The sequence below is a fragment of the Enhydra lutris genome, unplaced genomic scaffold, assembly GCF_002288905.1.
Source record: "Enhydra lutris kenyoni isolate GAN:26980312 unplaced genomic scaffold, ASM228890v2 scaffoldscaffold37, whole genome shotgun sequence".
In the NCBI taxonomy this organism is placed as follows: Eukaryota; Metazoa; Chordata; class Mammalia; order Carnivora; family Mustelidae; genus Enhydra; species Enhydra lutris.
This window is the reverse complement of record NW_019154121.1, coordinates 27,440,196-27,453,534: the sequence shown is the minus strand read 5'-3', so window position 1 is coordinate 27,453,534 and position 13,339 is coordinate 27,440,196. Positions and strand designations below refer to the sequence as shown.

The following is a 13,339-nucleotide window of genomic DNA, read 5'->3' as shown; positions in this document are numbered from 1 at the left end:
CCTTCGGCTCAGGTCATGATCCCAGGGTCCTGGGATCGAGCCCCGCATCAGGCTCTCTGCTCAGCGGGGAGCCTGCTTCCTCCTCTCTCTCTCTGCCTGCCTCTCTGCCTGCTTGTGATCTCTCTCTGTCAAATAAATAAACAAAAAATCTAAAAAAAAAAAAAAAAAAAAACTAGTTTATATGCTAGGTTTAGTGATCCTACCCCAAGTCTCCCCCAGTTCTTTTATTCCTTTCAATGTGTTTTCCCCCTCATTTTCTCATTGTTTCTGTGAATTAGATATATGCCCCCTTTCTAGCCACCTTCACCAGGGTGAACACAATAGCCATCCTTCTAACCCAAAAGAAATACTTTAGACATTTGGGGGATGCCGGGGTGGCTCAGCGGGTTGGGCCTCTGCCTTCGGCTCAGGTCATGATCTCAGGGTCCGGGAATTGAGTCTCATATCAGGCTCTCTGCTCAGCGGGGAGCCTGCTTCCCCCTCTTTCTCTGCCCATCTCTCTGCCTACTTGTGATCTCTCTGTCAAATAAATAAATAAAAATAGACATTTGGGAGTGTGTTCACACAGGGTAGATAGGGAACTTAGCTACTTCTTCCCCAGTCCCAGCTAAACAGTTCTTAGTCAGAACATAGATTAACAACAGAGCGCATAATTCAAGAAGGGTCAGGAGAGCTGTAAGCCAGAGCCATGGGAGGGGAAAAATATGAACAAGGCAAAACTGGAAGCATGGAAGAGGGACTGTCTCATAATGACAAAAGGACTGACACACACAAACCAGAAGGCCAGCCTAGAGAACTGGACACCACAGCAAGTGGATGGGACGTCGGAAACTCAGGAACCCAGCCAAGCAAGGGATCAGTTCCAGTATCTACACTGGCAGCAAGAGAGGAGCTCGAAACAGTTGAGCTGAAGTTGGTATGTACCAACCAAGGCTCTCTGTGAATGTCTTTCTGAGAAGGCCACCAGGCCAGGTCACCTGCCTGGAGTGAATGGAGTTGACAAAGGCTCCAGAAATGGAACCTTCCCTATGGTCCAACAGGACCAAATGAGTTTGGCAAATAACGAAGAGAATACACTTCATCTCACACAATTGTATAATAGTCTTATCTGTGTGACCGTGTATATTTCTAACATTCAAGGTTTTGCTGCCCCAGAAATGTAGTGGCATGTGTAACAAAGTGTTAAGAACTATCGTTAAAGGAAGACAGAAAGGCACTCTGGTTGTATTTCTTACTGCATGTCACATAATTTCATGTTGTTCCAAACTCGCATCAGGTCTGGAACTGTGTTCTTTGCTGTGTTGAAGATCTCAGAGGTTTTTAGCCCTTCATTAATGAAAATGATTTGTTTCCTTTTCTTTGGCTGTCCTTAGATGTCTCCAGTTCTGGGAAGACATTATCCAAATACCACTGAAATGGTTTGCAACCCAACCGTTTCCTCAGTTCAACGCGCTCGCTGATGTTTCCGTAGGCAACAGATTTCAGACCAGGTTGTCGTAAAAAAAACTGCTCCTAAATGGAAATAGAGAGTCAGTCATTCCATTAAACCAAACAAGCCGTATCTAACATAGCAGTATATCCTTCCATCACCTGAACAAGAACAACAAAAATCAGAAGACCTTCTGATTCCATCCGTAGAGTGAGGGCAGAGACACACGTGGTACCTGGATTCCCTCACCCCATGCGCATTCACAGTATGTGCTGTGACAAACCACAACGGAGGGGTGTAGAGGGATCCAGGGTGGGACCCAGGGATTCCGTGCTGCTTCTTAGAAGCCCAAGAATCACAGCCACCTATGGTGACATGTTTATATGTTCAGATTTTAAAAGACTTTGAAAGTATGTTTTTTAAAATATACTAACAGATAGGGGCTCTGTGGAGCAGCTAGGAGCTACCTAGGTGGCTCAGTTGGTTAATCATCTACCTTCAGCTCAGGTCATAATCCCAGGGTCCGGGAACTGAGCCACTCCTCAGGCTCGCTGCTCAGCAGGGAGTCAGCTTCTCCCTCTTCCTCTGCCCAACCCGCACTCCCCCCACCGCCCCTGCCTCCACCCATGCACTCACTCTCTAAAATAAATAAATATTTAAAAAAAAATAAAATATGCTAACAGGTGGAAAAATTGCAGAACAAAATATTGTGTGAATCTCATTATATAAAAGGATATATATTTGTTTTTAAATGTGTGTTAACAAGAAACTATTCATTTTAGTGATTGCTAAATTTAGTGATTTAGCACTTGCTAATTTAATGTTACTTCTGAGGGGTGGAACCATATATGGTCTGAGAAAGCTTGCTTTTCACTTAGTACTCTTTCAGTACTGTATGACTTTTAAACATGAGTATGTTTTACCTTTTAAAAAATAATTTCTTTTAAAATCAGGAGATATAATAAGTATACAAAAAGTATATAAAATTCAATGTGCAACTTAATGAATTGTTGAAAAATCAACCCCCGTGATACTGACTAGGTCAAGAAATACTACACAAACAATCTCCTCGAAGCCCCCAGCCTTTCCCGTCCTGAGCGAAGCCTTTCCCTTGGTTTTAAATGCTATCTTGATTATGTATTCATGCTTTTGCTTTTCTTTTTAGCTTTATCTAATTGTGCACACATAAATTATGTGACTTAATTTTACCCATTTTTAATTTAATAGGAACTGGAATAAATCAGTATACATTCTATTGTTTTTGGCTGCTTTACTTCACCGTTATGTCCTAAAGATGGGCTGTACTGTTGTATGTATGTCTACGGTTAATTTTCATGGCCAAATAGAATTATATCAATTAAATATGTCGCATTTATCCATTTTGATCCTGATGAGCACGTGGGCTGTATTTAGTGTTGGCTAACACCTACAATGCTGTTTGTAAACATTCTCGTTCATGCATTCTTGCACAAAAGCGTGTCTTTCTGGGATGTATGTGTAGGATGGAATTGCTAGATCGTGGGATATTCATGATCTTTACTTGATTTTGCCAAACTGTCTTCCAAAGTGAGTTTGTAATAATGAGTGCTCCCACACGCGATGTCTGAGAATTCCTGTGCTTGCCAATACTTGGTCCTATCAGACTTTAAACAGTTTTGCCAATCTAAGTGACTACATAGAAATACCTCACTGAGGCTTTAATCTGCATTGTCCTATTACTAGAGAAAGAGTATTACTTTTATAATTTAAAATAATAAATAAATATTAGATTAAGACCAGAACATAGACTATCATAGAGAGATTCTTACACATTTCTCCCCACGTATCTGACATGAGGTCTTGTTGGAGTTACCGCGATATTGGTTTGTGCATGGATCCCGCAGGGACCACTTTCAAATGGGGCCAGAGCGGCATGTTCTCTGTGCGTCGTTTTAGGTCCTGGCTAGGGGCTGAAGGCTTGGGGAGGTGCACAGATGAAGGAGCATGGCTTTGATAGAGAAATCTTTGACTGTTGGTTGAAAAGAGGTAATTGGGGGTCCCTGGGTGGCTCAGTGAGTTAAGCCTCTGCCTTCGGCTCAGGTCATGATCCCAGGGTCCTGGGATCAAGCCCCACATTGGGCTCTCTGCTCAGCGAGGAGCCTGCTTCCCCATCTCTCTCTGCCTGCCTCTCTGCCTACTTGTGATCTCTGTCTGTCAAATAAATAAAATCTTTAAAAAAAAAGAAAAGAGGTAATGGAGTTTCTCACGTGGTCTCCAGATCACAGCAGCTGCATCCCTTGAGAACTTGGTAGTAGAGGAAGAGAATCTGGGGAGCTGCCTGTGGGGAGGAGGGCAGGGAGAGCTGCTTCAGAGGGGCACTGCTTAGGAGGGGAAATAGATCTGGGCCAAACAAACTTCCGGTGGTGGCTGATTTACTTCTGAGAAACTTGAGTTTCCCTAGAAATTAAAAAGTAATGCTCCAGGGCAGTAGGTTCGAATGAACCAATTGAGAATAGGGTCTGGGGAAGGTAGATGAGTGGCTGACAGCTAATTTAAGGAAAATAGAGGGAAAAATCAAAAAATTTGTTGTCTGGAAAGGTAGTAGTAACAGGTGTCTTTAGGGCAATCCCATTCTGTACTCTTGCTTGTCTTTCCAAATCAGAGACGTTTCCTTCACCTTGTATTGGTCCAGCCAAACGTGCACCAATCTGAGATTGTTATAGGTCACGGATTTCATAAAACCAGGTCGATTGGGAAAGCGCGGCTTATTGATGAGTCCCACTCGCGAGCAGGGGAGTATGAAAAGTTGGCCTCCACACATCCAGATCTAGGCGAAACCGAAAAACATTAATGCATGTTTGCTAGTAGTACTAGGCAACTGCAGAATCTTTTTTTTTTTTTTTAACAAACATAGGAATAGCTAACATGTCTTAGGTTGTTCATTTAATCCTCACAACAACCCTATAATGTGGATACTGTCATTATCCCCACTTTACAGATAAAGAAATTCATACGTATGTTGAGTAAGAAACTTGCCCAGTGACAGAGAGTGCAGGGTTTAAACTCAGGAAGTTTGGCCTCCGCGTCAGCACTCCAAATACAAAATAATTCTGTCTCCCTCATAAAAAACAATCCTTTGATTTTGTTTTGTTCTTTTATTTATTTGACAGAGAGTGTGAGCGAGTGAGCACAAGCAGGGGGAACAGCAGGCAGAGGGAGAGGGAGAAGCAGTTTCCCCGCTAAGCAGGGAGCCTGATGCAGGACTTGATCCCAGGGCCTTGGAATCACGACCTGAGCCAAAGGCAGATGCTTAACCCACTGAGCCACCCAGGTTCCCCATATGTGACCTATTCTGATGCTGATTATGTATAAAAAGTGGCAAAATAGTTTGTCTTCAAATATTCACCAATGATGTTCTGAGCATGACTACGTGATAAGAAAACACTGATCAGGGCTAAATTCAATGATACCTCTTTTTTGTACTTTAAACAGTTTATAAAACTTCTTTTAAAGATTTTTATTTATTTGACAGAGAAAGAGAGCACAGCAGGGGAACAGCAGGCAGAGGGAGAGGGAGAAGCAGGCTCCCCAAGCAGGGAATCAGATGTGGGGCTCGATCCCAGAACCCTGGGATCATAACCTGAGCCAAGCAGATGCTTCACTGACTGAGACACTCAGGCACCCCTGGATCTCATTTTCATCTGAAATTGAGAACTACACAGTTGTTCACTTAAGCTACTGTTTGGGGGACACTTTGTTATATATCAAAAGCTAACTGCTACTAGCTATCTATAATGTTTTATTCTCTTTTTTTAAAGTGAGAACTTAAGGATATTTGGAAGATCATTAGTATCTGTTTGATAATTAGACTGGAGAAAGCACGGTTTATTATGTTTGAAATGTTTCTTGATTAGAAAAGAAATCTGGCATACAGAACAGAAAACAAAAGTAATCAAAGTGATAGAAGAGGTACAAGACTAAAAATTTTATGAGAAAACATTCTCAAAAATCACGGGATGCCTGGGTGGCACAGTCCGGCGAGCACACCTGACTCTTGGTTCTGGCTCCGGTCATGATCTCGGGGTCGTGCGCTTGAGCCCTACGTTGGACACCACCCTCACTTCGGAGTCTGCTTGGAATTGTGTCTCTCCCTCTGGCTCTCTCCACGCCCCTGGAATGAATGAATAAATAAATCTTTTAGAAAAAGTCAAATTGTGGACGCCGGGCTGCTCAGTCGGCTAAGCAGCTGCCTTCGCCTCAGGTCATGATCCCAGGGTCTTGGGATCGAGTCCCGCATCGGGGTTCCCTGCTCAGCGGGGAGCCTGCTTCCCCCTCTCCCATGGCCTGCCGCTCTGCTGACTTGTGATCTCTGTCTGTCAAATAAATAAATAAATAAGATCTTTTTAAAAAATCAAATTGAAGGACGCTGCAGGAATTGAGCCTAATCTTCCTGGGGCTCATGCATTTGTTCTCTTCCTCTCGGTTCATTCTCTAGAGGGACACGATCCGTCTGGACATACACTTTGCTGGGCTCACTGGCCATGTAGACGATGGTCCGCTTGCTTTCTCAGAAGTTCTGCTGGAGGTTGTCCACCCAGCTCCCAGTTTCTACTGTTGTTATTATTAGTAGTAGTAGTAGTTGTAGTAGTACTAGTAGTAGTAGTAGTAGTAACAGCACTGGCACCCCACTGAGAGTTGAGCTAACACAGTGGGTAAGAGCACAGACTCTGGGACGCTCAGTACAGTTCGAATCCTCCATCAGCTGTATGAACGAAGGCAAGTTACTGCAGTTACTCAACCTACTTGTGCCTCAGTTTCCTCAATTGCAGAGTGAGAGTAAGTACCCACCTAATGGGATTGCTATGAGCGTTAGATAATTTGATGCTTATAAAATGCTTAGAGTTTGTGTTTGTAAATCAGCGTGTATCTCTGCTGTAGTGAAGTGTGGTAGGTTGCCAGAATGGCCACACATCTTCATTCCTCTATGTACACTTCTGTGCAACGTAACATTGTCCCTCATTCCATCAAGACTTAAAGCTTATTTCTCCACCTCTTAAATCTGGCCTTAGCCACATGATTTGCTTTGGCCAATGGGACCTTAACAAATGTGACACAAACAGATGCTTGAAGTGTTTGCTGCACGGGACTTCATTTGCTACTCTTGGGAACCCTGTGACCATCTCACCAGAAATGAGCCTGAGCTAGCCTGACTGATGTAAGAGACAAATGGCAAGTCATCTCCACTGCCCCAGTGATCACTGGGCAAATGTCCAGACACGCAAATGATGTCATCCTAGACTCGCCAGCCCCAGCTGAGCCTCCAGATGAACACAGATATATAGGCAATACCAGTAGAAACCAGCCATCCTGTCTCTGACCAGAAAAGCCACTTTGGCAACACAGTGAATTATGAGAAATTAGAACTGTTTGCTGTTTTAAGCCACTGTGTTTCAGGATAGTTTGTTATACAGCAAAAGCTAACTGATACATGAGGGGACATTTTTCTCTTAACTTCAGTTTTACTCATTAAGTAAAACAGACCTTCATCCACTTGGTTGTTTATTCCAGAAACTTGGTCTGATAGATGGAAATATTGTTCAGCAAATATTAGTTCACTCTCCCATCCCTCACTTTGGGGCAAAGTTTATTTCTTGGACATCCTGACTTTGGGCTTGTCCCTCTGTTGCCTTGGCCAACACAATGGGAGTAGACATGATGCATGCTGAAGCTTTAAATATGCTTTGTGGTCTGGCTTGACTTTTGCATCCTTGCCCATCCAAATGAGAAGAATATGCTGGGTTGCTACTAGTCACCACTCATATACCAGTACCTCAAATACTAGTAGAATAGTAATACTAGTAGAACACAAATAGAATTTTTTTTTTTTTACACAAGTAGAATTCTAATACTCATAGAATGATGAATGGACCTGAACTGAAGTCAAAGACTAGAGCCAAGCCCAGACCATCTAAATTCAGAGGCAGAGGGACGCCTGGGTGGCTCAGTTGGTTGGATGACTGCCTTCAGCTCAGGTCATGATCCCGGGGTCCTGGGATCGAGTCCCACATCGGGCTCCCAGCTCCATGGGGAGTCTGCTTCTCCCTCTGACCTTCTCCTCGCTCATGCTCTCTCTCACTGTCTCTCTCTCAAATAAATAAATAAAATCTTTAAAAAAAAAAAAAATAAATGCAGAGGCAGAGTCCCCCTTGCCCGCCCATGAACATATGAAAGAAACAACCTAATGCTTATTGGTCTAAGTGATTCAGCGTTGAGCTGGTTTGTAACATAGCATCATCATGGCATTAGCCGACTGATAATGGCCTGTCTGGGACACTGCTTTGTCTTAACATCCATCTTACCTGCTCAGTCTCTAAGTTCTATCCACTCTAATCATAAGATATGCCTGGAATCTGTCCAGTCTTCCCGCCTCCATTACAACCACTCTAGTTCCATCCAAGGTTACCCTTTGTCCAGATCATCACAAGAAGCTCCTGCTCTCCCTGCTTATCCCCCACTTTGTTCATCTCCATCACTGTCCTACCTAAAACCTACCTGCAGCATTCCACCATGCATAAGATACAACCTAAAACCTTACAAGGTTCTGGGGCGTCCTGCCCTTGCCCCCTCTCCAGCCTTCGCTTATCCTTCTCTCCTTGCATCATGGCCCAGCCTCACTGGCCCTTCTCCACTGGAAAGCTGCCTATTTTCTGAGTCTGCAGGCAGAAATCAGGGCATTACTAAGTATTTTCTTTCTTCTGTAATCTGTATTTGTTTTCATGAGGTGACGTAGGGGTACCACATGTGACAAAAACCAGGGTAGGATTTTCTCAGGCTGTTCCATTGGCCTCACAGTTACGGCGCTGCCTCCCAGATTCAGGCAGTCCATCAGATTTATTTTCTAGTCTATTCCGCCTTCTCCAATCTCAAGAAACTTCTCAGCAGAAAGTTAGGAGAGGCTGCTAGTCAGATACCACTTTAAATGAGGACTCTGGGATGGCTGTCGCGTAGAAAGAAAGGAACCGATATTGGCTGATGGCTCATTGGGTGGCAGACACTGTTTTAAATGCTTGATGTGCGTCGCCCCAGTTGATACACACGATTATTCTGATCATTTATACATAATCAGGCTTCCTAGACTCCAACCAGTTCAACCATTTACAAATATTTCCCAACCACTTCTTTTTTAAATAAGTTTTTTTTAAGATTTTATTTATTTATTTGACAGAGAGAGATCACAAGTAGGCAGAGAGGCAAGGCAGAGAGAGAGGAGGAAGCAGGCTCCCCATGGAGCAGAGAGCCTGATGTGGGGCTCGATCCCAGGACCCTGGGATCATGACCTGAGCCGAAGGCGAGGCTTTAACCCACTGAGCCACCCAGGCGCCCCACCACTTCTTATGTGGCAAACATACTAGGTGCTCTGGGACCCAGGTGTGAACAAGTCAGACCGTGCCCCTGCCCTCGTGGGGCTCACTGCCTGTTCAGTACACAGATTGATGGGCGTCTAGCACAAAACAAAAATGGAGTCTCTGATTCAAAAATTATAACAAATTTCAGGAAGGCAATGGTGGAGTATTCCATCAAGTGTGGGGTCCTTCCAAAAGTGCCCCCACGGGCAACCACACAGGTTGTATGCCCACAGAGCCTGCCCTGAACTTGGTACACTAGAACAGGTGCTGTCATGGTACTGTCTACTCAAAAAAAGAAAAATAAAGCATGCGCTCTAATGCGTGAGCACACATGGAAGGGACCCCAGACTTGTGCATGTGCATGTGCACGTGCGTGTGTGCATGGGCATGCAGGGAGAGTGGTGATAAGGTCAAGGAAGCCTTCCTGAAGAGATTACATCAAAGCTGTGAAATGGACTGTGGTAGTAGGAAAGAGCAAAGTGGACGGAGGTGAGTGATGACTTAGACCTAGATCTAACCATACCTGGTGGGAGAAAGAGAGGCATGAAAGGGAGAGTGGAGACCAAGAAGGTACTCTGGGGGGACAGGGGATGGACAGCTGCAGGCAGGAGGAGGGCAGCATGTCATCCATCCAAAGAGGAAAAGAACAAGGGAGGAGGCATGGGTTCGAGGGGGTAGAAAGAGCTCCATTTTCGAAATGTTGGGTTTAGGATACCCATGGGATATTCAACCTACAGGACAATCACCTACATGCCATTAGATGTACAAGATGATGGCACAGAAAGACCTGGGAAGGAGCTAGAACTACGTCATCAGCCTGTAGTCATTCAAGGGTGGTGTGGATAAGGTTACTCAGAGGATGGAGAAGAGAAAGAGGGTCTTGGGGCAACCCAAGAGAGGAGGCAATTCGGAGCAATGGTGACCCATGGTAAGCCGTGGTCAGAGAGCAGCGGGCTGCCAAGGAGCATGACCCACCCCACTCCCTTATGCAGACTCTAAGAATGTGGTCCGCCCTTTCTCTATTGCCAGCACACAGTTTGCTTTCTAATTGAAGCATCCAAAGAGGTGTGGCCACCTTGGGCGGCAGCTAAGCTGGCTTCAATACCTAAGAGGTCCCATCCCATAGTGAGGCAGGTGATGCTCAGAGGATACGGCAGGGCTCTGGGGCTGAAGCAGGGCACCTTGCCCATATCTGGGGCCTCCAGGATGGAGCGCCAAGCCACGCAGGTTGTCGGGGGCTGCTGGAGGCCAGCCTGCCCTCCACCAGGAAATGGAAGTGTGGATCTGCAGCCTGGGTTAGGAGAAGCCTCCTGAGGCTGCGGGTGAAGCCGCAGCTCCCATCCCCTCTCCAGAGTGAGCACAGCAGGGCAACTAAGACAAATTCAGAGCTCTGGAGGCTTCCAGAGAGAAATGACCTAGAGACAGAATAGAACCAAGCTGGCGAGGTCTCCAGACCTGAAGGTGAGTAGACAGTACCAAGCAGGACACACAGGTCTGGAGCAGACACCTACGAGTTCCCTGAGTCAAGGCAAGTTACTCCAGCACTCTGCCCTCCAGCTCCTCCACTCTAAGCAGGACATCACGCATGTAGCTCGCAGGCTTGTCAGGAACTTTAAATAAGTTAACACCTGTTAGATCCCGGAGCAGCGCGTGTCATATACATAAGACCTCGTCCAATAAACGAAATACATCTTTATCCTTTACCCCGTAACTTAAAAATGCCATTTCTGCAGGGAAGCCACCGAAGACACATGGCTCCCCCAACACAGGCTGGATTCCCCTTTCATCTGATCTCGTAGTGCTCTGTATGTCTCCTTCATTGTGTCTATCAAACATAAATAACTAATCACCTCTCTCCACTTCAGCATGTGGAGCTTCATGCTCTCATGAGCCGCGTTTGCTCTGTGCGCCACTGAATTTAGTACTAGCACAGCACTTTGCATGTAACAGGCTCTCGGTATTGGTGAGTGAGTGAATGGATGGATGGATGGATGGACGGATGCGGGCTGCACCTTCTTCTGAATGTCCGGAGTGTGGCAGAGCCCAAAACAGCGGGTGCTCCTCATGAGAGCTACACTGGATCTAACGAGAACTCTTGACAGCGTCTTCACCCTAAACAAGGGTAGACTGGGGTACTGTCACCACCCAGGTGTTAGTGAGAGCCATGGGAGTTGATGCAGGGGTGCCCTGAAAAATATCAGCAAGGTGTGACAGACCCAGGCCAATCAGAACAGATATGCGGCAACAGGTCCCACACCCCTGTCCTGCCAAGCACAGTCCCTTTAGTTGCTGGGTCATAGACAGCCCCTATGGGCAATACTCAGTCAGCTCAGAGTTGAAGTTCTTCCCCACCGGGTAAGGAAATATCACACTGTATTAACCACCAATTGTGGCTTCACAGGTGCAAAACAGCTGAGGTCAGCCATGAGCCACAAGGGGCACACGGGGCAAGAAGGGACAGCTGACAAGAGCACCAGTATCAGGGACACCCACGCTTCTGGGATGCACAGAAGATACTCCTACAGATACAGAACAGAGCTGTGGAAGAGGAACCAGGAGCGATGTTCTAAACTCCAAGGAAACGTCTGGAAAAAACCGGCAGACAGCATCAAATGTTGCAGTGACCTCCAGGATACAGAAGAATAAAAGCCATCCATTAGGGACATCAGTATTAAATGGATGACAGTTCCCGGAATGCTGTCCCAGGGTGCCGAGGCCACCAGGATGTTGATTTATTGGAATGAGCACTGAGAAATGAAGACATATGTACAGGTGTCTGTGATCTTCTCTCCGGAAACACAGGGTTACTTATCTTGGTTAGAGACCGCAGCCAGGTCAAGAGAGTACGCCTCCTATTTATTAATTTACATGTTTATGAAGAGAGAGACCCACACATACTTAAAAAAATATGAAGGGGCCATTAGGAATGGAGTAGTTGAGAATATGGAAGCAAGGAAAATTAATACATTTGAATGATATGTTAACTGTTATTTGCTTTCTGGAGGGAATATAGAACCAGAAAAAGGAAAACACTCCCTCTTCAAATATGCATATGTTATTCACAAAATTGATGTTCTTGAGACACAAGAATGTGCTCATTAAGATATCACGTCCTGAAAAGGGGACCTAATATGCCATACACCATATTCACAGAGAGCCATACAATAAAACAAGGAATCATCAGCCAAACAATGAAAAGTACCAAAGACATGAACATTATAAAATAATGCTGGCATCAGAAGGGAACACATGATGGGGGCGGGGAGAAGCAATGAAAACAACACACTTCCCATGTACTGCCAAACAGGGCCTTAAAAGGAAAAAGATACTGTTCCAGATATTTTTATATTCGCAATAACTTACTGAAGCACTATGAAAGAAGTCTGTGCTTAAGAGAACTTTGAGCGAGTGAACAAAGTAACAAGCCAAAAGGAGGAAGAGGGAGACCAAATCCAAAACATAACAACAGGAGCAAAGAAAAAAAATCAGAAAAATAAAACACAAAAGCAAATACAGCAAACAATTTAATACCCACTAAGATAGTATGTGCATTCAGAGGCTGGTCTCTGCGGACGACCGCAGAGTGTAAGAACAGAGGGCAACATAGAATCATTACAGCTCTCCCGTATTAAGCACCTTCCAGAAAGTATCTGTTTACTGCATTGTAATATGGACCCTGTTTTTTCATTTTACCTGCAAGGAAGCTAAAGCTCAACCAAGATTTGAACTTAGTCATTGATTAAACTGCTTTCTCTGCACCAGACTGTGTCTGCCAGGAAGAAACAAACAGGCAGAGAAAAGTGAGAAAAAAATTAAGGATAATAATGGGGAATTCACAACCCAGATTTGTATGCACACTTCAAAGTGACCATTATTTATTCTAAGTTTTATTTATTTAAGACACCTCTACACCCAACGTGGGGCTCGAACTCACAACCCTGAGATCAAGAGTCGCAGGCTCTTTTGAGAGAGCCAGCCAAGTGCTCCAAAGTGACCATGATAAAAAGTCTATTGGAATTTAGTCAAAAACCCACAGCAACTTCTTTCTAGATATGTCTCCAAAGGCAAAGGAAACAAAAGTGAAAATGAACTTTTGGGACTTCATCAAGATCAAAAGCTTCTGCAGAGCAAAGAAAACAGTCAACAAAACAAAGAGGCAACCCCACGGAATGGGAGAAGATAATCGCAAATGACACTACATACAAAGGGCTGATATCCAAGATCTATAAAGAACTCCTCAAACTCAACACACACAAAACAGATAATCACATCAAAAAATGGGCAGAAGACATGAGCAGACACTTCTCCAAAGAAGACATACAAATGGCATGGAAAAATGTTCATCATCACTAGCCATCAGGGAGATTCAAATCAAAGCCACATTGAGATACCACCTTACACCAGTTAGAATGGCCAAAATTAACAAGGCAGGAAACAACATGTGTTGGAGGGGATGTGGAGAAAGGGGAACCCTCTTCCACTGTTGGTGGGAATGCAAGTGGCTGCACCAACTTGCATTCCCACC

General features: G+C 44.8%; 1 protein-coding gene across 1 annotated transcript in view; it reads right to left on the bottom strand.

Annotated features, from left to right (window-relative positions):
- LOC111154392 (polypeptide N-acetylgalactosaminyltransferase like 5) overlaps positions 1-13,339 on the bottom strand; it is a 60,508-nt gene that overhangs the window by 3,326 nt on the left and 43,843 nt on the right. The window contains 3 exon segments of the mRNA XM_022513929.1: positions 1,236-1,369; positions 1,372-1,512; positions 4,086-4,235. Of these exon segments, the coding sequence (XP_022369637.1) occupies positions 1,236-1,369; positions 1,372-1,512; positions 4,086-4,235 (425 nt within the window).